Source organism: Myotis daubentonii, chromosome 10 (assembly GCF_963259705.1).
Source record: "Myotis daubentonii chromosome 10, mMyoDau2.1, whole genome shotgun sequence".
Lineage (NCBI taxonomy): Eukaryota > Metazoa > Chordata > Mammalia > Chiroptera > Vespertilionidae > Myotis > Myotis daubentonii.
Genome location: NC_081849.1, coordinates 21,381,749 through 21,407,828, shown reverse-complemented (window position 1 = coordinate 21,407,828; position 26,080 = coordinate 21,381,749). Strand labels below are relative to the sequence as shown.

At 41.4% G+C, this 26,080-nt stretch overlaps 1 protein-coding gene across 1 annotated transcript in view; it reads left to right on the top strand.

The window, feature by feature from the left end:
- The window catches only part of GRM8 (glutamate metabotropic receptor 8), a 751,450-nt gene that overhangs the window by 6,550 nt on the left and 718,820 nt on the right, over positions 1 to 26,080 (top strand). The window contains exon 2 of the mRNA XM_059711703.1: positions 3,577 to 4,398. Coding sequence (XP_059567686.1) covers positions 3,889 to 4,398 — 510 coding nt within the window. The 5' untranslated portion in view covers positions 3,577 to 3,888. The remainder of the gene's footprint in view (positions 1 to 3,576; positions 4,399 to 26,080) is intronic.

The following is a 26,080-nucleotide window of genomic DNA, read 5'->3' as shown; positions in this document are numbered from 1 at the left end:
AGAGCTAACCATGGAAGATATACACATTTCTGGAAGATTTCAGTGGGCAGGCAGGGCCTTTATTCTCCGTGTGAACTGTCATAACCAGCCTCTGCAGCCCTGGGGACTTTCTCAGTCCTTGGGGCCTGAGGATTTGGACTGCAGTGCCACTTACTAGCTCAGGGCCTTGGGCTATATTCAACCTTTCTGAGCCTTCTTATTTATACAAAAGCTAATCTGTGAATGAAAATTCAATAAGATACTCTCTTAGGTAGTTGGGACCTTGGTACAGAGAAGGTACGTGGAAAACAAAAAGCAGAATTCAAGGCCCTGGCCCTTGAGAAGCTGTTCTTACCACTGGCCTTTCAGGGAAGTTGTTAGGGAGCCACAGAATCAAGTTCCAGTGTGTGTGTGGAGGGGGTGTGGGGGAGCTGCTCCCCAGCAGACCCAGGTCTGAGAGACTTGCTGGAAGTGCGAATGACATATGATGTACCTGTACTTAGGCTGGGGCGGGAGGGAGTGACCAGGAAGGGCTCCAGGGCGGAGTTAAGCCTCCTCCAGGGTTGGAAGCACCTCTTGTGAGCTCAGAAATAGTGCAGGGCATCTCCTCTCCCCACGGGTAGGCTTCTGGAGTGTAGACCTCACACCTTGAACGAGTCCATCAGCAAAGGTGAGGTTTATAGCAAACCCTAGAGGAAGGTCAGTTTGAGAGGAAAAACTCTTATTTTAAGCCAAGCACGGAACAGGAAGTAGAGCTATTTGCTTCTGTAGCACAAAATGGTCATTATTTCTTTAAAACTCACCAACTCCTTAACTAGGACGAGTTCAGATCGAAGCTCATGAGAATTGCCTAAGAGCAAGGTTAGGCAGCACAAGTTTATACAATGAAGCCGAATTTATGTAGGTTTTTTTTTTTGTTGTTGTTTTTTTTTTTTTTTACAAACTTTCAAATATATTTTTTTCTTAGAATTTAAAAGGGAAACTAAAGGTTCTAGCTGTCAAGAGTCTGTGATTTTTATAACAATGTATCAGATTTTGAAATAAGCTCGATATCTTACACGTAGCTCTGATTTTAATTTTAAAGTGAGCGAATTCAGGGAACACCTCACCGAATGGGCAAATATGGAAAGAGTCGCTCAGCTTCAGTGGGAAACGAGCTGCAGACTAGATTAGCGCTAGTCGCTCCTCTCACCCTGTGCCAGGTACTGTGCTTTCTGGCAGGTTCCCTCGACCCTTTGCGATAAGAAGACCGAGCTTTATTTAGAGAGAGTGTACCATTCGTTCCATGCTGCAGAGGAGGGAGCTTAGGCAAGACTTCAAGTGAGCTGTCCAATAAATAATAAGCAAAATGAACCTCTTGTTTTCCATTTAAGGGCATTCATCTAATATAACTCATTCCTCTCTCACTGCTATTTATCCTTCAACCTTTCCTTAAAGCTCTAAACAGACCTGTGAGAAGCTAGAGAGACTGAACATGATTGTAAAGACGAATACTTTGAAAAGAAACTCAATTTTATTTCTTCAGGACTGTATAGCAAAGGCACTAGGTTAATGCCATGTGCGTATGTAAGGATGATTTGTAATTAACAGATGGACTGTTTTTATGTTCGCCTATAATTGGAAATCGTTTATTCTCTGAAGTGGTTTAAGTACTTGGGAGGCAGCCCCATGAAATGAAGAAAGACTGGTCTTTGGAGAACAATAGGCCCACTTCCTTTCCCCCATAAAGATCCCTCCTTCACGTATTCTTTTATTCTGTGCTCTGTCAGAAAGGATATGCCAAGGGTCAGCCCAGCCATGTGGACTTGGTCTCAAGTTCTGAATTAGTGATCCGAGTTAATAAGGTTTTACTATCTTATAACTGATCTTCCTTGTGAAACTGTAAAACACAATTCTACTTCCCTGTGGTTGGTGCAATTTATGGTCCATCGCTTACATGGTTTCAGCCAGAAAGTCAAGTTGACTTTCTAAGTGTTTCCTTTTGTGGACTGCCTGAGGTCAAGCTGTTGTTGAATTACAGATTTTCTGAAGGAGAAGCAGCTGCCAGGAGAATTGCATGTGAGAAACATCAGGAAAGGACTAAGTAGATTGGGGTAGAATAGAGGAAATCTTGGGTTTAGCATATGCCAGGAGGCAGGGAATGCCTGTCGTAGGCAGAATAGAACTATCTCAGCTGAGTGGCTGCATGTCTGAATACCCTCCAGGTGTCCACTCGGAAATCCAGGCCAGTGGGCTGTGATGGGCCCCCTGTTCTAATCTGAAAGTGGAGAAAGTGCAGATTTCTCCGAAGGCTCTTGGACATATGTTCCATTGTCCTATAGGGAGGCACCATCCTTTCCTTTGGGACAGGAAGGATGGAATGAAAATTTTATGAACTGGAAATTGAACATATGAATGGAAAATACAAGCAGATGTTGGTTGTCTAGGGTAGAGGAAAATTGTCAAAATTTCAGGTTTCAAATCTCTCCTTGCAAGTAGGTTAGAAATGAGCATTAGCTTAACCATCCTGCCAAAATAAGTCGGTGCTGTTTATTCTCTCAATTGCGTGTGTTTCAAATACCTGATTCCCTTATGTTAGGTCAGTTCTAGTTTTCAGTTAAACCTCCTCAAAAGTCCTTTGAAAGAATCTCATGGAATTCTTTAAGAGCCAAGGTCCTAGAATAAACTTTGTTTTTAATTGATTTGATTGTAGACGTTTTCACTCCAGCTTATTTCTCAGTCTTGATGAAATAACTGTTTTCCCCACGGAGTCAGATGAAATTAAGAAGCTCTTCAATTGATTTCCAGCTCTGATTTGCTCCTAGTGATTCTAGGATCAAGGAATGTTTACTTTAGGACTGTAAACATGCCCATTGCTTCCACCCTGACACATTCTATTGGAAACTCCCACAGTGGTAATAGGAATATCTTCACCCATAACCCTCCCTATGTGCTTAATTTTCAAGTCTTTGTTTTGTTATCACAGAACAATAAGATAATTTATATGAAATAACTGACATTGTATGGGAAATATTTTCAAAAGCTATGAAACTTACACACTGTGGGTTTCTGGAGTAGATTTCTTCCGTGTGTGTGTGTGTGTGTGTGTGTGTGTGTGAGAGAGAGATTGAATAATCACTTTTTTTTCTACTGGGAAATCTGAGGCACCAAAAAAAAATGTCATTAACGGGCAACTGGCTTGTTGAATACATCACAGAAAAGAACCTTTCATGATGATTTTGTGGTCAAAATTTAAATGCTAAATTCAGACAGCTATGAAAACTACAAACAGATTTGAAAAGAAAGAATGTCATCAATCACAGGATTTTTACCTTCACGGAAATTAGATTTATTGAAATATACTGGTAAATAAAAATACTTTCTGGCTTGGGAGAATCAACCTAGTTTCTGATACTCCCCCCCCAAAAGTATCATCAATCTCTCTGTTTAGATGCTGTGCAGCCAGGTGTTCAGAATCATAGGGGGACAAAAAGAATTAGCTTCTTGCTGAATAGGGGAAGTTAAGCCCCCCCCCAAAGCTGGTGTAAAAGGGCTTAAAACTATGAAAAATGTAGACCTATTGAACTGAACCCCCTTTTCCCTTCTCCTGCCCCCCAGGAATAATTCTGCTGCAGGGCTGATTTCAAGGACATGGATTGTTGACCTCATCCCAACACCAGAACCTCAGCGGTTATTCTGATTTTTGCACCATTCCAGGCAAGTTGACTTTATGTGGAAATAAAATTGAACCTTAGAGGTCTGATGGAAATTCACTGTGACATTCCAATCAGGAAAACTTGCTGAAGCCCACAGAGCCTTTCTCAGGGGGCCTGATGGTAGCCTCCAGAAGGTGCGGTCTCAGGTGGTCCCCCTTCTTCTGTGGCAAGAATAAACTTTGGGTCTTGGATTGCAACACCACCCGTGGAGAAAATGGTATGCGAGGGAAAGCGCTCAGCCTCTTGCCCTTGTTTCTTCCTCCTGACCGCCAAGTTCTACTGGATCCTCACGATGATACAAAGAACTCACAGCCAGGAGTATGCCCACTCCATACGCGTGGATGGGGACATCATTTTGGGGGGTCTCTTCCCTGTCCATGCAAAGGGAGAGAGAGGGGTGCCTTGTGGGGAGCTGAAGAAGGAAAAGGGGATCCACAGACTGGAGGCCATGCTTTATGCCATCGACCAGATTAATAAGGACCCTGACCTCCTCTCGAATATCACTCTGGGTGTCCGGATCCTTGACACATGCTCCAGGGACACCTACGCTCTCGAGCAGTCCCTGACGTTTGTGCAGGCGCTGATAGAGAAAGACGCTTCGGATGTGAAGTGTGCGAATGGAGACCCACCCATTTTCACCAAGCCCGACAAGATATCTGGAGTCATAGGTGCTGCAGCCAGCTCCGTGTCCATCATGGTTGCTAACATTTTAAGACTTTTTAAGGTAGGTAAAGGCATTGTCTTTCTGACCATTCTGAAAGAATAATAAATTGTTCTGACACCAACGGCAGGTTTAAGAAGCAAGTGAAGATGATGAAGGTGCTCATTGATCCGCCTTCAGGGTCCCTGGGTTTCCCAAATAGAGGATTCTGTGTCTGGGTTTCTACACGTGTTAATGTAGTTCCATTGTTTAGAACTAATCGTGACTGTTCTTTTTCTGAACAAACAGAAAGATGATAATTTCTGTGACATGTTGAGTCTCCAACATCCTGGAATATCTTCTTTACTGAGGCTCATTTAAAATCAAAGCAAGTATTTTTAGAGAGTATAATGAACTCTTCACACATTTAGCATAGGAAACACTGCTATGGTATTTGAGATATTAGATCATTTACTTGGTGAAAGTTCTTTAACACTAGAAAGACTGAAACTTAGTATATACCTATATTGCCCAAAAGCAGTCAAAATGACTGCATTGTGAAAGAATAATATCGGAGCACTCTTCACTTATGTTCCTTAGCTTTTCCAATAACTCACTTCTATTCGACATTTCTTTCATGAATTTAGGGCGCAAAAGAAATAAAATAAACAACTTATTAGAACAAGTATCACTGCATAAAGATTCGAATAACAAGTACTAGTTTAGCTTATTGAGCAACTGCAACTTATCAAGTATCGACAATTTATCATGTACTTGTATGTTATCATGTGACGGTAATCGAAAAAAAATGAAAACTGTTATTTCAATACAGAGCCGAACTGGTCATATAAGAAATTTACTCGATTCAATAATAAGAGTCATTTGATTATTTAAAATTTCCCCAAGCAGTCAAAATGACTGCTTTTGGGCAATATAGGTATAATATATATATATATATATATATATATATACATATATATATATATATATATATATACTGGAAATGAAGGAGGAGGGGAGGTAACTACAATTATTAATAAATGCATTTATATGTTGTACAAAAAGCCACAAAATTCTAAGACATTGTGTCCTTATATACATAATTGTTTTTCTAATTGAAATTAAAAAGCAGTCAAAATGACTTCCTTGGGCAATCTAGTGTTAAAGTGGGATGCTCTGTTATGACAAAAGTTCCTGTGTGAAGAAACAGTATTTATTACTAATATGTAGATGGGAGTGACACTCTGGGCTAAGGTGGCCATAAAATTGTCAGGTTTATTATGGCTACAGAAGAGCAGAACCTCATTAATTCAGACTGCCCTGATGCAGCCTTGGGATAATTATATATAATTCTTATTGAGTTAAAAGTTCAAATTTAGCAAGATAATTCAATACTTTTTGACTTAGATTTCTATTCAGATGATCTATTACCTATAAATTACATTTACATATTGAATAAAATTGGCAAAATAAAATGATGTGTGTAACAACACCTTGAGAGTATAAAGTGCCAGAAAAATAGTTATTGTAACTCACCATCTTTCATTAACTTTCTCATTTTATTTGTTAATATCCATTATGTAGTCTTTTGTAATGACAATTTTTAAAATTGAAAATACTTTTCATTCTGATTTCCTACTCTGGAACATGCCTTTTTCAACTTACTCTGAACTAATGAGGCTTTGCTTGGTATTGAGAAACTGTTCCTATGCATATTACGCTTAAACATATTAAAAGAATATGGAGAATTAGGTGACAGATCTAGTGACAAAAGTGAGCAAAGTGATGGAAAACCTGCTTCACAATAAAGATAAAAGGAATTGAATCAAAGGCTTTCTGGTTGGGAAGATATCTTGGAGGACCATCTAGTGTGGTTCACTTCGTATGCTGTAATCTTCTCTGTAACACCCTTCACCCCCAAAGGGGCTGTCCAGCTTCTGAATGAATTCCCTTAGTTTGGAGAAGAGAATGCTAAGAGGCAGCTTAATGAGTCTTTTCAGGTGGATGACATTTTCTCAAATGAGGATGCTGCTGAGCAGAAGCAGCTCTGTGTCTGAGGAGGTGCAAACAGGCTTTAGGGAATTCTGACACATTTGAGCAGGACATTAGGAAGAGCCCCATGCCGGGAGGAGGACACCGATTAAAACAGGCTGCCAAGGGCTCTCTAATTCTTCATCTCTGGAAACTTTCAAGGCACACTGGCAAGTTGTTAATAACTTATCCTGGGCTTAGCTGACCCCTTGTCCAGAGGCAAGATGCAGAACCAGGACTCTGCAGGGTTTCCTCACATCCTGGGACCTAGGACTTCTCCCAGCAGTTCCCACTCCGAGCCACATGGCATTTTCTGCTCGGGGTGATGTCCCACTCCAGCCACCTTCCCACTTCTCTTCTCTGACTTGATCTCCTTCCCTGCTTTCTGCAGAGCATCTCTTTCTGTTCCCAACTCGGCAACTATGGCCCAACAACACTCACTTTTAGAGAAGAGGTAAACCGTCATGAAGGTTTTCTCCCTTCCTTCTGTTACCTTCCCCTAATGGGCCAATTCTGGTTCCCATCCATCCTACCAGAAATACTCTGAATCCTCCTTCTTCCTGTAGTCTTGTGCCCCGTTAGGCAAGGATTTGAGCATGGGGTGGAAGCGGTTAAGTGCTTATTTGAGATTCTCAAAGCAAGCCTGTTTACATCAATTGTGGCACAGAATCAGCTTATCTGTAAAATGGGAATATTAACATTGTCTTAGGTTTTTGGATGGATTTAATGAGAAAATGCAGGTGAAGGGTTCTACTAGGATCTGGCCATGTCCTTTGCCTCCTTGGACTGCCAAAGGGAACCTGGGCACCTCCTCCGGCCACCTGAAGGGCGGGTTTTGCTTTTATGCAGTCTGGACCTGGCTTCTTTTCTGCTCTGTTCTTCCCCTATGGACTGGCCGGTTCTCTCCTTACTCTTTTGGGTAACCCAGTGGGAGAATTCCCATGGACCCTTTGGGCAGAGCCCAATGCTCCAGCCAATTTCTGAGACATGGTCCGCGCATAAAGGGGCAAGAGCACAAGGAGTGAAGGACTTTTCGCCTGGAGGGGACATTGGTTATGGTGAATGTCATAACGAAGATTAGTACTCTGGCACCGAGTGACCATTTAATTTATAGAAGTGAATGTATTTATCAATCAAATTACCAGGCTTGAAAAATTTGTGTCTTTTAAAAGTAAGGGAGAGGATATAGGTGCTCAGCCCATCTTTCAGCCCAGCATGAAGCCACATGAATGTGAAAATTACAACTTGTTGTGTTACTTTGATTGACTTTGATGAATTCTATGAGACCTCCAGGCAGCACTTCACAATAATATCAATTATGAAATGATGATGATCACTTTTAGAATTAGAAAATGTTTCCATTAATGTATACATATGTCCTGTTTAAACACACAGATGCTGGGGCTGACATGAAATATTAGAATAGCTATTAAAGTTATAATTATAAAATTAACACTTTGGGATTGGCCTATAGCTCCATTTTAAAAATTAATAATTTTATTAAGTCAAGTGCTCTGACTTGAATACAGGTCAACATTTAGGACAGTTTTATGGAGCTTGGGCTCCTCCAGGACAGCGTAAGACCCACAGAATCTACAGTGATGAATGGGTATCAGTATATTGCCACTTATTCCTGGATTGATGAAGTTAAAGAAGGGAGAGCATCTTGGTTTGAAAATATACAAATATTTAACCCTGACGATAAGGGATGTGAGCAAGGTCTTGATTAATGTATCTACTCTCTATCATGCTCAACAATAAATGTTACTTGGGGGTTTTTAGAATGCAGCTGGGATCTGTTTAAAACTGTATAGAAAATATTTGGGCTAAAATTGTAAGTAATCTCCAGATTTCTCAGTTCCCCCCTTTTTTTTAGACAGTCCTGGTAAAGGCATGCAGTAATTTAGTGTGGGCTCACTTGTGAAGGAGTCAGTCTGCTGGCCTCTCCATCTTCCCGTCCTTCAGTCTTGCCCCTCCGGTGGCAGCCTGTCCTGGTATCCCTCTATGTTCTCTTAATTGAAGTCTGGTTTCCGGAAAGGTTATCAGTCATCTGCATATAGTATGTCTGTGTTGAAGTCAGAGGAGGATTCTATCTTCTGCAGGATCACTAAATATTGAATGAAATAATTTGTGTTTGTAAGGCGGATCCAGGCATCAGTGGGGGGAGGTTCATTTAGCTCCCAGGACTGCACCTGGAGGACAGTTGGGCAGGGGGTTAGAGCCGGACACCTCTGGGTGCAGAAGCTGCCCTGCAGTCTGCGCCCACAGGACTCTCCTCATGCCCCGGGGTGGTGTGTGTGGCGTAGCAAATGACAGGACCCAGTGAGTGAGTGCCTGCCTCTAAGGCCCTCTCTAGGAACCATTTTAATGATTGAAGTGTCTCACATTTCCCAGGTGAGTTGGGAGTGAAAACAAATTTGAGAGTTACAGAACAAGACTTTAATGAACTGAATCTTTTAGAAATACGACTGTGTCTCCACACACACACACACACACACACACACACACACTCACTCACTCACACACCCTTTATATATAGCTTAACATGGGGGCAGAGTGGTCACCTGGGCGATTGTTTAATCTCTATAGCAAGTTAATGGTTTTAGATAATAGTACTATCAATTATGATAATGTGACATGTAACTGCAGAACCGCAAAGCCAGAACTGCTCCATCCCACACAGAGGGGGAAATGCCAGTGTGGTGGCTCCTGGATTGCAGGGAGATGGAGGAAAAAAGGAAGCCGCTCTCAGAGCTGGTGCAGTTTGAAAAGAATTTAAAAAAAAATAATGAGAAGGCCTTTTGGAAATGTTGACGCGGAAGCCCATAATTTAAATTTGTTTCATTAAGTTGTTTGGAGGAATTTGCGTATGTTTTATAAGGAGCTCAGGTTTTTTTTCCCCATTTTCTAGAACATTTCCACCTCTCTCCTTCAAATTAGAGCAAATCTGTTCCTCAAAACACCTTTCTGACTTTGAGCAAAGATCGAACATTCCATGTTAAAAATGGCACATTGGTGCTTGGAGGTGATGCACATTCATGTCTACATAGATGCATTGGGGTTATAAAAAGCCAGTGTCAGGTTTAATTTCTCTCGCTCATGTTTTCCTAGTCAACTTTACCCAGGGAGTTAATTTTCTACTCTTGAAGGATAAGAGTTACATAGTCTGTAGTGTATACTTCGCAGAGCAATCAAGTGAGTCTTTCAAATAGAAGTCTGCCTGTGGGCGGGTTAGAAAATTTCTTCCTACGTGGCAGTGTCCTGGCTATAACTGGCTAACACTGACCTTTGTGTAAGTAAATGAGGCACTGAGGCACCCCGTTACCCTGGTGGAAGCCTTTGCCTGCCTGGCTATGTTTACAAAGATGTATTTTCTTCCAAGAGACTCTGCTAATTGTAGCAACCACTTCCATAAAGCAAAACGTTTTGTGAGTTATTTATTGCATACAATGGGCTTTATTAACTGTAAACCCTGAAAAGGTAAATCTTCCATAGCCAAGCTCACCTAGTGAGATGGACAGATGAATGAGCCCAGCCAATAAACTCAGCAGGAGGTAACATTTGATGTCAAATCCTACTTGATGGCACATAGATAAGTGGGAAATTGAAAGATAGACCCCTTCGGTCAATTCTTTGCTACTGTGGCAAGCTCTAAATTAACTTTGTAAAGCAGACTTGGTAAAGTCACTCCCCTTCTTAGAACTCTGATAATGGCTACCATTACCTCTAGAATGAAGGTCCATCTGTACTCTGGGAGGCCCTTTTTCACCTCTCTGGACAGATTAACTTTCTTTGTTAATGTAACAAAACTCAACAAGGGCAGCATGATTTCCAGGATCTCCATGAGGGCACGTATAGCTTGTTTGTTGTATTTCCAGCACTTAGTGCGAACCTGTCTGGGAACCTTCCAAAATGTCTGTTAAATGAATGAATGAAGAAATGAACGAATGAACCATATTTCTCCTATCCCAAGTACTGGAAATAATAGGCTTTGGGCAGGTAGGAAAGAAGTGGAATTTTGTGTATTTTACTTTTATACTCTGAGAAAAAGGAATACTAGTCGAAGGAGGGAGAAGGGGAAAAAGAAGACATATATTTTGGAAGTTCTCATTTTCATGTGTTTCCTCACTTTTAAAAAAACCAATTCACATTTTCTCTAAACAGATTTTTAACTTTATAAATTAAATAAGTTAAAAATAAGCACATTTTCATTTTTAAAATAAGCAATGAATAAGCAAATAGTGTAAAATGGGAAGAAACCACACATCTATTAATAAAATCACACACACACACACATACAAACAGAATTTTATTAATAGATATGTGTCTTATGATTTTCTTTTTCATGTAACAATATGTCTGGGAGAGATTTCCATGTTGGTTAATATAGATCTACCTCAGCAATTCTCAACCCTGGAGGCACATCAGCCTCATGTGGATAGTTTTTTTTGTTTTGTTTTGTTTTGTTTTGTTTTTTAAAGTGTGGATGCCCAAACCCTATCCAAGACCAACAAAATTGGGGTGGAGCCCTGAACTGGTATATTTTAAATAATCACCAGGTTATTCTGACATTTGTCCAGGATTGAGAACTATAAAGCTTAATTTTTAACAGCTGCTTGTTTTTTAATTATAAGAATAGACCAGTGATGGCGAACCTATGACACGCATGTCAGAGGTGACACGCGAACTCATTTTTTTTGGTTGATTTTTCTTTGTTAAATAGCATTTAAATATATAAAATAAATATCAAAAATATAAGTCTTTGTTTTACTATGGTTGCAAATATCAAAAAAGTTCTATACGTGACATGGCATCAGAGTTAAGTTAGGGTTTTTCAAAATGCTGACATGCTGAGCTCAAAAGGTTTGCCATCACTGGAATAGACCTTAATTTATTCAATAATTCCCTTACTGATAGCTTACTTCCCTTTCATTTCTTAAGATCATTTATCATTTGAAAAAAAGTGGAGACCTAACCGGTTTGGTTCAGTGGATAGAGCGTAGGCCTGCAGACTCAAAGGTCCTAGGTTCGATTCCAGTCAAGGGCATGTACCTTGGTTGCGGGCACATCCCCAGTAGGGGGTGTGCAGGAGGCAGCTGATCGATGTTTCTTTCTCATTGATGTTTCTAACTCTCTGTCCCTCTCCCTTCCTCTCTGTGAAAAAAAAAATCAATAAAATATATTTAAAAAAAGTGGAAACAATGTTAGAGGCTCATTCAAGCACTATTTGCTCTGAATTTTGTGATGGTAGAGCTCTTTCTTGGGCCAGCAAAGGGCCTGAATTAATGAATTACCACTAACACCTTGCTATAAGGCTGACTCACAACACAGGCGCACATCACAGGTTGTGGCTCCTCATGCCATGTATTAACTCGGAATCAGTGTAGTGATCATATGCTCAGACTGCTAAAGGAGCATCGCAACTCTCATTGGGTGGAGAAGGAACAAATTTTTAGCTAGGTGAATTGAAATTGAATCTTTCTTTTCCCTTGAAAGGTCTGAAATCCTACAGTGAATACTGGAGACATCTCAAGAGCTTACTTAGTGATTAATGCCTACCTTGTGGGTGTTTTAAGTAATGAGGTTGTTTAAATAATGAGGAGTCTTTCCAAGAGTGACTGGATGCTATATATATATTTTGTTTAAGAAGTTGTCTGAAAACCTTTCTAGAGGAAATCTGGGTGTAGGTAAATAAAGAAAGAAACAAATTCGCATCAGGAAAGTCATGTGCTCTTCTACTCATTCACCCTAAAGACTGCAGTGGTTTAAAAAAGATTTTATAGACTTAATTTTCTTAGAGAAAGTTTTAAGTCTACAAAAAATTGAAGATTGCAATGGCTTTATTTGGTTTCAGGACAGGTTTCCTCCCAGAGTCTTCTGAAGATAGTGTTTTGCAACCGAAGGTCGTACCTTCCTAGGAAGTCTTACAGTCTGAAGGTTGCCCCCGGGCTCCCGCCCAGCAGTTCTCAAACTTTAGCATGAATCAGAATCACCCAGAGGACTCGTGAAAACACAGATTGCTGAGCCCACCTTCAGAGTTTCTGAGTCAGTAGGTCTGGTTGGGGTCTGAGACTGCATTTCCATCAGTTCCCAGGTGGTGCCGACGCTGCTGTTTTGCAGACCACACTTTGAGAACCCCTGCTCCCTACAAATCGCTCGCTGGCTGACTTTGCAAGTCAAAGGACACAAAGCAAAAATGAGATTGAACCATGTTACGTCTGGCACAGTCGTTCTTCTTTTGACTCATGCCTGGTTGGATTTCTGTTTGTATTGGTCATAATCACAGCAGCTGCTGTATGGACCTATTTTTAACTGTGTGCCCTTTTGGAAGTTGTGTTTCTTACTAAATAATGCATGGCTCAGGAGTAATGGTCAGTGTGATGGTTACTTGAACACAATTTCTAAAGCAGAGTCACTCAGATGACCATTTTGACTACCTGTGACAGTAGAGCTGACTGATTTAAGAAACCTAGACTGTAAGGTCCACATTAGCTGGAAAGTGAGAACAGTCAGAGACGGAAGAGGCTATGATTTGTCTCAGCTACCAGCAATTTGTCTTCAGAAACCATGACAGCTACCTCCTGATTTCCATTATGCAAGGAGATTGCAAATGGCATTCCACAGCAGTCTTCATCAATAGAGGGTCACAAGAGGCGCTGCTTTCCCCACCGTGGGGAAAACGGCCTATTTACCCATTTAATTGAAGAAACACATTCTCTGGCAAAAGAGAGACATCTCTTTTAGCTGTAATTCGGCACTTTTCCTCTCTTTAAGCACTCTTAATAACCTAAAAATATACGTGTCATCTCTATGTATTTTAAATACATAATGAGCACAAGGCTGGTGGGGTGGGAAGGGGTCCAGGCACAGCATTGTTCAAAGCCACCGTCATCTGTTTCCAGAACGAGGCCAGTCTCTGCTGCTTTACTCCGTCAGGCCCAGCACGCTAACAGGCGTGTGTCCTCAATGTTGGCCATCCGTCTTCCAAAACTCCCCCAGTCTCCCTCTGAGCTTGGGGAGGCTGGGTTCCTTGGCATAATGTAGCCTCAGAGCTAGGACTTACTCCCCGCTTTGGAGAAGTCATGGATGTGTCTCTGTGTCCCACATAGTGACACTCTGGGCTCTCTAGGGATGTGAAGATGGTGACATATTCTTGCTCCAGCATCTCACCTTGCTTCCTTTCACGTGGATGGAGTGTGACCTCCAGCTTTGATTAGTGCTTGTACTGTTTCTTACCCTTTAAGGGTTGACATTGTAACAATTCTGTACATTAGAGTTCTCAAAATTATTTCTCATCTCAGTTCTGAGAATATTTGCATTTATATTGCTTATAGAACAAATGGCATGTCATCCTTATGCAGATGTGTTGCATAGACATTTGTGGCCTATCGATATTTATCATCAGGTGCTATCTATTCAAATTATTGATTATTATAATATACTTATCTGGTGGTGCTGGTTTTCTTTTGAATAAAACAGATGAATATGAGTTATATGAAGTAGGTCAGGCTCTGTAGTCAGACTGCCTACAGATTTTGATGTAATGCTTATTAGCTATATTACCTTAATCACACTAGTTCATCTGTCTCTATCTTAGCTTGCTTATCTGAAGAGTGGATGATAATAGCAACTCCTTCATAAGATTTTAAATATCTTTTTAAATAAAGATAAATAAGACAAATTGCACGGAGTCCTAAGCAAGGTCCCTGGCACATAGCCCCGTGTTTGTTCTGATGATGAGAACGAGGAGGAGGAGGTTGATGGTCACCATCAGTAGGATATTCATTTGGAGTTATACCTCTCCAGTTTCTCAACATCCTTAGCGAATTGCTTTATTTTATGGACAATGGCAGATTAGCATGAAAGGTGTAGTCATTGGCCAAGAAACAGCGCAACTGATAGGTCCAAATAGGCTCTGGCAGGGAGCAAGGGTATCTTGTTTGTCCGAAGGCCAGACATGAGCCTGGCACCTCACGAACTCCATGTTCCAGCCAACTGAGCTAAGAAAGTCATGTACCGCTGTTCTTTTGAAATCCCTGTTGTTCGGTGGTAAGAGTTTTCTGAAAGAACGGATGACCCAAAGATAAGCTGTGCTAAATTTCAGTGCTGTTCCAACACCCAAACAAAAGTGCCACTAGAATTCAGTTTTGAAACAACAAGAAAAAATTCTGGCTCCTGTGGATTCTTTCCCAGGACCCCAGTTTGATGGTAGAAGAGGTCGAGTTGTGAATGAGGATAAGCAGCCGCCTCACCCCAAGTGTGGATGGCAGCCTTTACGTTAGTCTTTTGGGTTGGCATTCCCTTTCTTCGCTGTGTTTGGTACAATGACCTAACACAGGCCCCCTCTGGACAAAGAAAACTATCCTTGTATTGAGGGAATAATTTTCCTCTCTCCCAGGGATCGACCACATAACACTTACACCTGTCACCTTCTGGTATAGATGTCAGAATGTAAGCTCTAAAATAATTCAGAAGTCACATTCATTTTCAGACAACTAGAAAAATATAGGGTGTCCCCCCAAAAGTATACACAATTTGATTAATGATAAAGGAAGTATTTATTAAAATACATTTCATTTTCAAAATTGAGCTGTCAGCTATTAAAATGTATACACATTTTTGGGGGATACCTAAATACTCAATTTTGACTCACACTGGGACTGATCTTGCTCTATCTGTTTGTAATTATGTCCCATTAAATTTTCACTGTAATCAACTGTGGATAATGTACTCAGTGTAAAAGGACTTCACAGGGAAAGAGAAATGATATTTTCACAACGTAGAATTCTGTGGTCTGGTTAGGAAGTGCAGAACCCTATCAGAGTGTTGTGAGATAATGCTAAACAATTCCTGAGATAGTCTTTAAGCTCAGTAAGTATTAAATCTCTTTTTTATTTTCCACCAAGAGAAGCAGAATAAGATGAAAAAATGCCAGCATACTATCCACTTACTCTCCTTCGTTACTTAGATAGGTAATAATCAATTCCCCAGTAGGTATGTAGTCAGCATCCATGAGCATATGCGTCGTGTTTGACACTCTAGGCAGCGGTTCTCAACCTGTGGGTCGCGACCCCTTTGGGGGGTCGAACGACCCTTTCACAGGGGTCGTCTAAATATATCCTGCATATCAGATATTTACATTACAATTCATAACAGTAGCAAAATTACAGTTATGAAGTAGCAACGAAAACAAATTTATGGTTGGGTCACAACATGAGGAACTGTATTTAAAGGGTGGCGGCATTAGGAAGATTGAGAACCACTGCAGGGGATAATTATGAAGGAAGTAGAAGATTCTAAGCCTTCACATCCAAGCTCAGAATCTAGTTGGGGAGAAACCATGAACACCTATACAATAACAATGAACAATATCAAAACCATGTAAGGCTACAGTGTGGTGCCAGGCTGTAGAAGACCAGCTTCACCTCCAGAAGCTGCAGTGATCAGGGAAGGCTTTGTGTGGTAATGTGGGATGGGGCTTGGCCTAGATGGGTAGCAGGGTATAAACCGAGAGGCCAGGATAGGAGAAGGGCTCTTCCAGGTGTAAGGAAATCCCTGCGTCCTGGACCTGAGGATGTGAAAATGGAAGTAAGTGGAAACCTCATTTCTCCCTCATGGCATCTCTCCTATGACAAAACTTGAAAGGATCACTTTCTGTGTCTCCTAGGAGAATTCAAAAGGAAGGTTGGAAGGCTCTGTCCCCAGCTGTCACTGAATACAAAACTCGAGGCCTCAGTTAAAATCCAAGCAAGTGGGTACAGAGCATCCAAAGGGCAGGATGCTACGCCCTCCCATTCAGGGGCAGGAATGGATAAAGGAGGTGAATTGCTGTGGGATTCAAGGAAGGAGCTAGGCAGCGGTTCTCAACCTGTGGGTCGCGACCCCTTTGGGGTCGAACGACCCTTTCACAGGGGTCGCCTAAGACCATCGAAAAACACATATATAAGTACATATTGTTTTTGTGATTAATCACTATGCTTTAATTATGTTCCATTTGTAACAATGAAATTGGGGGTCACCACAACATGAGGAACTGTGTTAAAGGGTGGCGGCATTAGGAAGGTTGAGAACCACTGCAGAGGCTCCAGGAGAAGCCCTCCAGCCCCCCATGCTTTGCACTTTGGAAATCGAGTAGCTTCAGATAAAAAAGAAACAGTTCTCATTTGCCACATGCATATCTTGCATATCCTGTTTTTTTTATTCTCTTCTCATTAAACATGGATACACAATTTAATTGCCGAGAGAGAAATTAAATGCACGATCAGTGAATTGATTTTATTTGCTTTATTCCAATAAGAAAAGCCACCGTCTTTGAGAGGCTCACACTTGCTTCCTTCTGTCTTCCTGACCTGGAGGAAACTGGGAGCAATCACATGTGTACTTTCTCTGTCTGACGAAATGGTCAGAGATCTAAGTAAGGGAAAGACTTGGAGGCTTTATCATATTCTAAATATGAAGTGTTTTGAGAGATTTGGAAATAGGTTCTGTATTGTAAATAGCATAAGTGATTATTTTTCTTAATGCTGTGGCTCTTGAACTTGGAATTTCTACTCTCATAACCCACAATTTAAGTGGGAGTTTGATGTGATGTATTTTCTTGTCTTTGAAACCACTGGGATGAAATTTTAAATCCTTGGAATTTTTTTCATTGTGCCTGAGGAAAGAAGATACTAGAAATCCCATTTTTTTTTGTTTGGATTACTTTATTTTGTTTTTATGCAGCTAAAGTACCTAGTTAAGTTTTGTGTATTTATACATTAATATTTACAGGTAACACCTTGCTGAAAATAAAATAGATTAAGTAGAGGATATTTCCCCCACAGCTTCCTTATCTAACAAAAATAAAATAACTCAGCATCACTCCTTAACTGAATGCCCCACCTGTCACCTCCATGCTGATTGTGCCAACACTGTCCGGGGGCCTGGGGGTAGCGTGGGGGTCAAGGGTCTGCATGTGAAACAGGGTGGGTTTAAGCACATGCGGGGAGACTTGGGATTTTAAGCGTCACACCTATATTAACCCTTAAGTATTTTTCTGAATTATGAGGAACTAAAATGAAAACCAGTATTTTTGGCCCATAATTACAGTTAAATTTCAGCCATAACATGTGATAAAAAAATAGATATTTAACCAAATGATTTAAAATATTGTAGTGTTCCAAGCTTGATGAATAAATATTATTTTAACATCATATTTTAAAAATTTCATGATGTTTAAACTACTAGCATTAGTATTTCATTCTAGTAAAGTGGTACAAATTTAGGATTTGAAGTATAATAAGTGTAAAACATATAAATAATGCTGACCACATCTACATGATAAGAATTACCCTTAAATAATCTATCTTCAGTTAGAAAATGGTTTTTTGTGAGGAAAAAAAAATGCTGTTTTCCATTGTACTTTGTTTTATATTAACTCAATTAAATTCAGTAGCAGAGTTCCACTGTTTTTACTATTTTTATTTATTTTTTTCCTTTGTGCTTTCTTTTATTTATTTTTAAATTACATTTTATTTTTTAAATAGTTCTTTATTGTTGAAAATATTACACATGTGCCCTTTTTTCCCCCATTGGCCCCCTCCAGCCCGCCTCCCCCACCCCCCTGGCCCTCACTGCCCCATTGTCTGTGGCCAGGGGCCATGCATATATGCATACAAGGTTCTTGGTTAATTACCCCCCTCCACCCTCCCCACCCAGGTTCCATACTCTGTTCCATACTCCCACGTCTCTGGATCCACTCCATTCATCAGTTTATTTTGTTAATTAGATTAAGCATGTGTGAGATCATGTGATACCTGTCCACTGTTTTTAAATATCATAAACACAAAATGTTTTAGGAAGTTTGGCACAAAGTAGTTACTTCTTTAAAAAGTTGTTTTTTCTAATTCTCCTAATACTGGGCATTATGGAAACTTAGAGAAGGAAAGAATTGTTGAGATCTTCTATGATAGCCTTTCATCCAAAGCAAAATCTAACCTATTAAAACCCTTGATCTATAGTGATTCAGGGCTGCCTTTGTTCCTCTTAGTTGTGTTAAACGTATGTCTTCACCCAACCCCAGCCTAGAGCACAATGCTCTTGAAGGCAAGAAACATGTCTTACTCATCGCCATGCCCCCGAGAGTCCCATAATTGGTACCAAATGAATGCATCCAGGACTGATTTCATTTAAACATTGTCAGAGATGGGGTGCCAGTAATCTCACAAACTGGCCTCTTCATTTTGTAATGGCATTCATTTTTCTTCTTCATTCTGACCTGAAATATTCATCCCCCTTGAAGTTTTAGGAATGTCTTTAATTCCAGAAAGGGTGGGGAAGCTCCCTCAGACAGCTGGACCCGAGGGAGCAATGCTGGTGCTCAAGAGGGGACCGGGTGCTGTGGTCAGTCGCTTCCACCCATTGGCCCTGCTCCTGTCTCTGATGCATCTCTTGTTCATGAGACTGTCCTTCACACGTTTGAAAGATCCCAGTTGTTGGTGAGTCTTGAGTGTTCCAGGCTAAAGGTTCTATTGGATTACCTTCTCCTAATAGTAATAGCACAAGAGCTAACATTTATTAAGCGCGTCCTATAGGCCAGGAGTTGTGCTAAGCACTTAGCATGTCTGCTCTGGTTTGATCCTCACAGTTTCACCAGATGGCTTTCAGATGAGGAAATGAGGCTTAACTAAAGTTTCTTAGAGAACTTAGTAAGTGGCCAAACCAGGTTCAAATCTTGGTCTGACAGATGCTAGAGCTTATGCTTATAGCGCCTGCTTTGTACAGCCTTTCATACAGTATGATTTCAAATCCTCTGTCTTATGGCGTCCGTCCCCTGAACACACTCCTGCTGTTAATTTAACTCTGTTCTAAGCAAATCCATTTTTCCTTGCCATTCTAAAAGATTGCCTTTGAGCAGCAAAGTTAACACCGAGGGCTTCAGCTCTGTAAGCCGCACACTCTCAGTGCCGAAGTGGCTGTAATGGCAAATGGCTAACCTGATACCAAGATCAAGTCTGTGTGCCCATGACCCCATGCACCGTCCCTGCCTGTGGAGTGGCCACATGTCTCCCTGGGAAATGTTGGGAAAATGTATATCCCTTTAGCAGAGTTGATGGGAGTTTCCTATCGTTTCAGATGTTTTTTTGAGGCGTATATTCGGTGGGAAGAATTTGTATGATTACAGATGGCCAGAGCAGTTTATGTATCAGGAAGTTTTCCATGGAAGGACTAATGTATCCAAAATTATCCTCTGAGGTTAATGGCAGGATGTGGTGAAATTACTCAGGAAAACACTGAGAACATCAAAATAAATATATGTGGTTTGCTGCTACTCCTTTCCCACACTGAAACATGATCCATGACAGCCTTTCCTCAACACATGGGATCAAGTTCTAGATCAAGTGGTGTTACGATAAAATGAACATATTTATAGTAAGGTTTTTTTTTCAAATTTGAAGAATGGTTGATATACAATATTATATTAGTTTCAGGTGTACAACATAGTGATTCAACATTTACATACCTTTTGACATGATCACCATGATAAGTCTAGTAACCATCTGTTCCCACACAAAGTTACACTGTTATTGACTGTATTCCCCGTGCTGTACATTACATCCCGGTGATTTATTTATCTTATAACTGGAAGCTTATACCTCTTAACCCTCTTCACCTATTTGCCTCCCCACCCCCACTCCCATCTCCCTTCCCTCTGGCAGCCATCAGTTTGTTCTCTATGTCTATTGGTCTGATTCAGTGTTGTTTTTTTCCTTTTTTTAAATTTTAGATTCCACATATAAGTGAAATTATACACTGTTAGCCAGATTATTCTGACCACCCCATCAGTACAATGAAGTGAATTAGTTATGCAAATTATAATAATAAAACCTTGAGAGTATTTGCTTGGGAAGTTTTCAATATTCAGTATTTTTTGAAGTGTCAATGAAGTACTGATAGGGTGGTCAGGATAATCTGGCCGGTCATAATAATCTGGCCACTCAGTGTATGTATTTGTCTTTCTCTGTCTGACTTATTTCAATAAGCATAAAACCTTCTAGAGCTGTCCAAGTTGTCGCAAATGACAAGATTTCATTCTTTTTTTATGACTGATTAGCATTCATTTTATATGTCACATCTTCTTTATCCATTCATCTATTCATAACACCTAGGTTGCTTCCATATTTTGGCTATTGTAAATCGTGCTGCAATGAACATAGGGGTGAATATATATTTTCAAATTAGTGTTTTTTTATTTCTTTGTATAAATACCCAGAAGTGGAATTGCTAGATTGTATGATAGTCCTATTCTTAATTTTTTGAGGAACCTTCATGCTGTTTTCCATGGTGGCCACTCCAATTTGCAATCACACCAGCAGTGCACAAGGGTTCCCTTTCCTCCATATTCTTGCCAGCACTTGTTTGTTGTCTTTTTGATAATAGCTAATCCAAGAGGTGTGAAGTAATATCTCATTGTGGTTTTGACTTGTATTTCCCTGATGATTACTGATGTTGAGCATCTTTTCATGTGTCTCTTGGCCATCTCTTTTTCTTCTTTGGAAAAATGTCTATTCAGGTCCTCTGCTTATTTTTTAATTGGATTGTTCATTTTTTTAATACTGAGTTGTATGAGGTTTTTATGTATTTGGATATTAGCCCTTATTAGATATGTCATTTGCTAGTATCTTCTTCCATTCAGTAGGTTGCTTTTTCATTTTGTTGATGGTTTCCTTTTCTGTGCAAAATCTTTTTAGTTTGATGTAGTCTCATTTGTTTAGTTTAGCTTTTGTTGCCCTTGCCCAAGGAGACTGATCCCACGGCCCCCCCTCCCCCCACACCCTCCAATATTGCTAAGACTGATGTCAAAGAGTTTACTGCCTATGTTTTCTTCTAGGAAGTTTATGGTTTTAGGTCTTACATTAAAGTCTTTAATCCATTTTGAGTTTATTTTTGTGTATGGTGAAAAAAAAGTGGTCCAGTTTTATTTTTTTTGCATGTAGCTGTCCCAATGCCATTTATTGAAAACAGTGTCTTTTTTCTATTGTATATTCTTGCCTCCTTTGCTGCAGATTGATCATTTAAGTGTGGGTTTATTTCTGGGCTCTGTATTCTGTTCCATTGATCTAGATGTCTGTTTCTGTACCAGTCCTATGCTGTTTTGATTACTATAGCTTTGCAGTATCGTTTGAAATCAGGAAGCATACTACATCCAGCCTTGCTTTTCTTTCTCAGTATTGCTTTGGCTATTTAGGGTCTTTTGTGGCTCTATACAAATTTTAGAAATATTTTTTTCTAGTTGTGTGAAAATTGCCTTAATATTTTGATAGGGATTTCATTGAATCTGCAGATTGCTTTGGGTAGTATGGACATTTTAACAATATTAATTCTTAGCATCTATACCATGGTATATGTTTCCATTTATTTGTGTGACCTTCAATATCTTTAATCAGTGTCTTATAGTTTTTGGAGTACAGGTCTTTTGCTTCCTTGGTTAAATTTATACTAGGTATTTCATTCTTTTTTTGCCACAATTTTAAATGGGGTTGTTTTCTTAATTTCTTTTTTTCTGGTAGTTTGTTATTAGTGGATAGACATGCAACAGATTCTGTATATTAATTTTGTATCCTACAACTTTAATGAATTCATTTATTAGTTCTAATAGTTTTTTGGTATAGTCTTTAAAGTTTTCTTGATGTAATATCTTCCTTTCCAATTTGGATGACTTTTATTTCTTTTTCTTGCCTGATTGCTGTGGCTATGGCTCTCAATACTATGTTGAATGGAAATGTTGATAGTGGGAATCCTTGTCTTGTTCCAGATCTTAGAGGAAAAGCTTTTAGCTTTTTACCATTGAGTATTATGTTAGCTGTGGATTCGTTGCATGTGGCCTTTATTATGTTGAAGTGTATGCCCTGTATACTCACTATGTTCAGTATTTTTCTTTTATAATAAACTAGAGGCCCGGTGCACAAAAATTTGTGCACTCGGGGGGGGGGAGGGGGGGTCCCTCAGCCTGGCCTGTGCCCTCTCTCAGTCTGGGACCCCTCGGGAGATAATGACCTGCTGGCTTAGGCCTGCTCCCGGGTGGCAGAGGGCAGGCCCAATCCCTAGGTACAGCCCCTTGTCGGGCTCAGAGCAGGGCCAATTGGGGAGTTGGGGCGCCGCCCCCTGTCATGTACAGAGCAGGGTGGATCGGGAGGTTGCGATGCCACCCTCAGTCACACTCAGGGTAGGGCCGATTGGGGGGTTGGGGCACCGCCCCCTGTCACACTCAAGGCAGGGTCGATGGGGAGGTTGCAGCGCCACCCCCTGTCACGCACAGAGCAGGGCCAATCAGGGGGTTGGGGCACTGCCCCCTGTCATGCACAGAGCAGGGCCGATCAGGGGGTTGAGGAGCTCCCCCCGTCACTCACAGAGTAGGGCCGATAGGGGAGTTGGGGCACCACCCTCTGTCACATAAAGAGCATGGTGGATCAGGGCGTTGGGGCGCCGCCCTCTATCACCCACAGAGTAGGGCCGATCAGGGGGTTGGGGTGCCGCCACTGTCACACTCAGGGCAGGGCCAATAGGGAGGTTATGGCTCTACCCCGTCACACACAGAGCAGGGCCCGTGGGGGTGGTGGGGGTTGGGGCGCCACACCCTGTCACACACAGAGCAGGGCCGATCAGGGGGTTGGGGCACCACACCCTGTCACAGAGCCGCAGGGTGATCAGGGGGTTGGGAAGCTCCCCCCTATCAGGCACAGAGCAGGGCTGATCAGGGGGTTGGGGCGCCTTCCCCTGTCACGAACAGAGTAGGGAGGATAGGGAGGTTGTGGCCCCGGCCACTGTCAAAGAGCCGCAGGGAGATCAGGGGGTTTGGGCACTGCTGCCCCTTGTCACGCTGATCCTGGTGCCAGGAGGCCTCGCGGCTCCGCTGATCCTGGTGCTGGGAGGCATATTACCTTTTACTATATAGGATAGAGGCCTGGTGCACGGGTGGGGGCTGGCTGGTTTGCCCTGAAGGGTGTCCTGGATCAGGGTGAGGGTCCCCACTGGGGTGCCTGGCCAGCCTGGGTGAGGGGATGATGGCTGTTTGTAGCTGGTCACACACCCTTCAGGGTGGGGGTCCCCAGTGGTGTGCCTGGCCAGTCTGGGTGAGGGGCTGAGGGCTGTTTTCAGGCTGGTGGGTGACTGAAGCTCCCAACTGCTCTTTTTTTTCTTATTTATTTATTTATTTTTTTTATTCTGGGCCAGCTTTAGCTCTGGCTCCAGCTCCGAGGCCTCTGCTGCTGAAAGCAGGTATCTGGTTTGTTTGGGTTCTATAATTGAAACACTGTATCAACTCCAGCTCTGAGATCCCGGCTGGCTGAAAGCAGGTTTCTGGGGTTTTGTTTAGCGTGTGTATTTGTAAGAATGTTTCAAACTGCAAGCTCAGAGGCCGGCAAGGCAGGCGGGGAACATTGGTTTCCTCCATCACTGAAACAAGCAAGCCTCATGTTAGCTTCAAGCTGCCTGGCTGCCGGCCGCCATCTTGGCTGGCAGTTAATTTGCATATTGCCCTGATTAGCCAATAGGAAGGGTAGTGGACGTACGGCTAATTACCATGTTTCTCTTTTATTAGATAGGATGGCTATTGAATTTTGTCAGATGCTATTTCTGCTTCTATTGAGATGATCATGTGATTTTTGTCTCTGGGTGTTTAATGTGGTGTATCATGTTGATGGATTTTCAGATATTGAACATCCTTTCACCCCTGGAATAAATCCCACTGATTTAATGTATATTTTAATTCAGCTTGCTAATATTTTTTTGAGGATTTTGCATCTTTGTTCATCAGGAATATTTTCTTTCTTTTTTTAAAAAGATATTTTATTGATTTTTTACAGAGAGGAAGGGAGAGGGATAGAGAGTTAGGAACATTGATGAGAGAGAAACATCGATCAGCTGCTTCCTGCACACTCCCTACTGGGGATGTGCCCACAACCAAGGTACAGACCCTTGACCGGAATTGAACCTGGGACCCTTGAGTCCTCAGGCCGATGCTCTATCCACTGAGCCAAACCAGTTAGGGCAGGAATATTTTCTTTTTTTATAGTGTCTTTGTCTGGTTTTATAGGTTAATACTAGCCTCATAGAATGAGCTTGGAAGCTTTCCCTTCTCTTCCCTTTTTTATGATAGTTTGTTTTAATGTTTGGTAGAATTTACCTGTGAATCAATTTTTTTGTATTTTCAAAGAGTCACCTCATCTGAGGATATGTTTATCAATTTTAGAGAGAAAGGGAGGGAGGAAAAGAGGAAGAGAGAGAGAGAGAGGGAGGGAGGGAGGGAGGGAGGGAGGGAGAGAGAGAGAGAGAGAAAGATACATCAATATGAGAGAAAATCGATCTGCTGCCTCCCTCACATGCCCTGACCTGGGATTGAACTGATAACCTAGGTAAGTACCCTGACTTGGAATCAAATTAAACCCGCAACCCTTTTGGGTGTACTGACAGCACATCAACCAATCGAGCCACCCAGGCTGGGTTCAAAGAATCAACTCTTAATTTCATTGATTTTTTTTTTTTTTAGTCTCTATTTCATTTATTTCACTCTGATCTTAATTATTTTCTTGTTTATACTGATTCTTGGCTTTGTTTGTTCTTCTTTTTCCAATTCCTTTAAGTGTAAGGTTAGATTATTTATTTGAAGTATTTTTGTTTCCTAAGGTAGGCCTGTATTGCTTATAAACATCCTTATTGTAGTTGCTATAGATTTTGGAACATTGTGTTTTCATTTTCATTTGTGATAAGGTTTTTCCTCTTTTATTTTTCTGATGACCCATTGATTGCTTAGTAGCATGTTGTTTAGCCTCCATGTATTGTGTTTTTTCCAGTTTTCTTCTGTAATTAATTTCTACTTTCATCCCATTGTGGTTAGAAAAGAAACTTGCTATGATTCCAGTCATTTTAAGTTTATTGAGGCTTATTTTGTGGACTAACAAATGATGTGTCCTGAAAAATGTCCCATGTGTACTTGAAGAATGTGTATTCTGCTGTTTATGGATGGTATGTTCTGCATACAGTCATGTGCCACATAATGACATGTTGGTCAATGACAGACCACATATGATGGTGGCCCCATAGGATTAAGATGGAGCTGAAAAATTCCTATCGCAAGTGATGTTGTAGCTGTTGTAAATGTGATAGCACATTGCTTTACTCTTGTGTTTATGATGATGCTGATGTAAACAACTTACTGTGCTGCCAGTCATATAAAAGTATAGTGAATATAATTATGTACAATACGTAATACTTGAAAATGATAATAAATAATGATGTTTCCACTTTATATAGTTACTAGAGGCCTGGTGCACAAAAATTTGTGCACTGGGGGTGGGGGGCGGGGTCCCTCAGCCCGGCCTGTGCCCTCTCGCAGTCTGGGACCCCTCAGGAGATGACCATATGCTGGCTTAGGCCTGCTCCCTGGGGGATTGGGCCTAAGATGGAAATCAGACATCCCTCTGGCAGCCCGGCAGCCCTCGGGGGATGTCCACTTGCCAGCGGGGAGCAGACCTAAGCTGCAGTAGGACATCCTTAGCACTGCTGAGGAGGCAGGAGAGGCTCCCACACCACCCCTGCACTGGCAGCCATCAGCCTGGCTTGTGGCTGAGCAGAGCTCCCCCATGTGAGAGTGCACTGACCACCAGAGGGCAGCTCCTGGATTGAGCGTCTGCCCTCTGGTGGTCAGTGTGTGTCATAGTGACCAGTCATTCCCAGTCTATCTGCTGTTAGGGTCAGT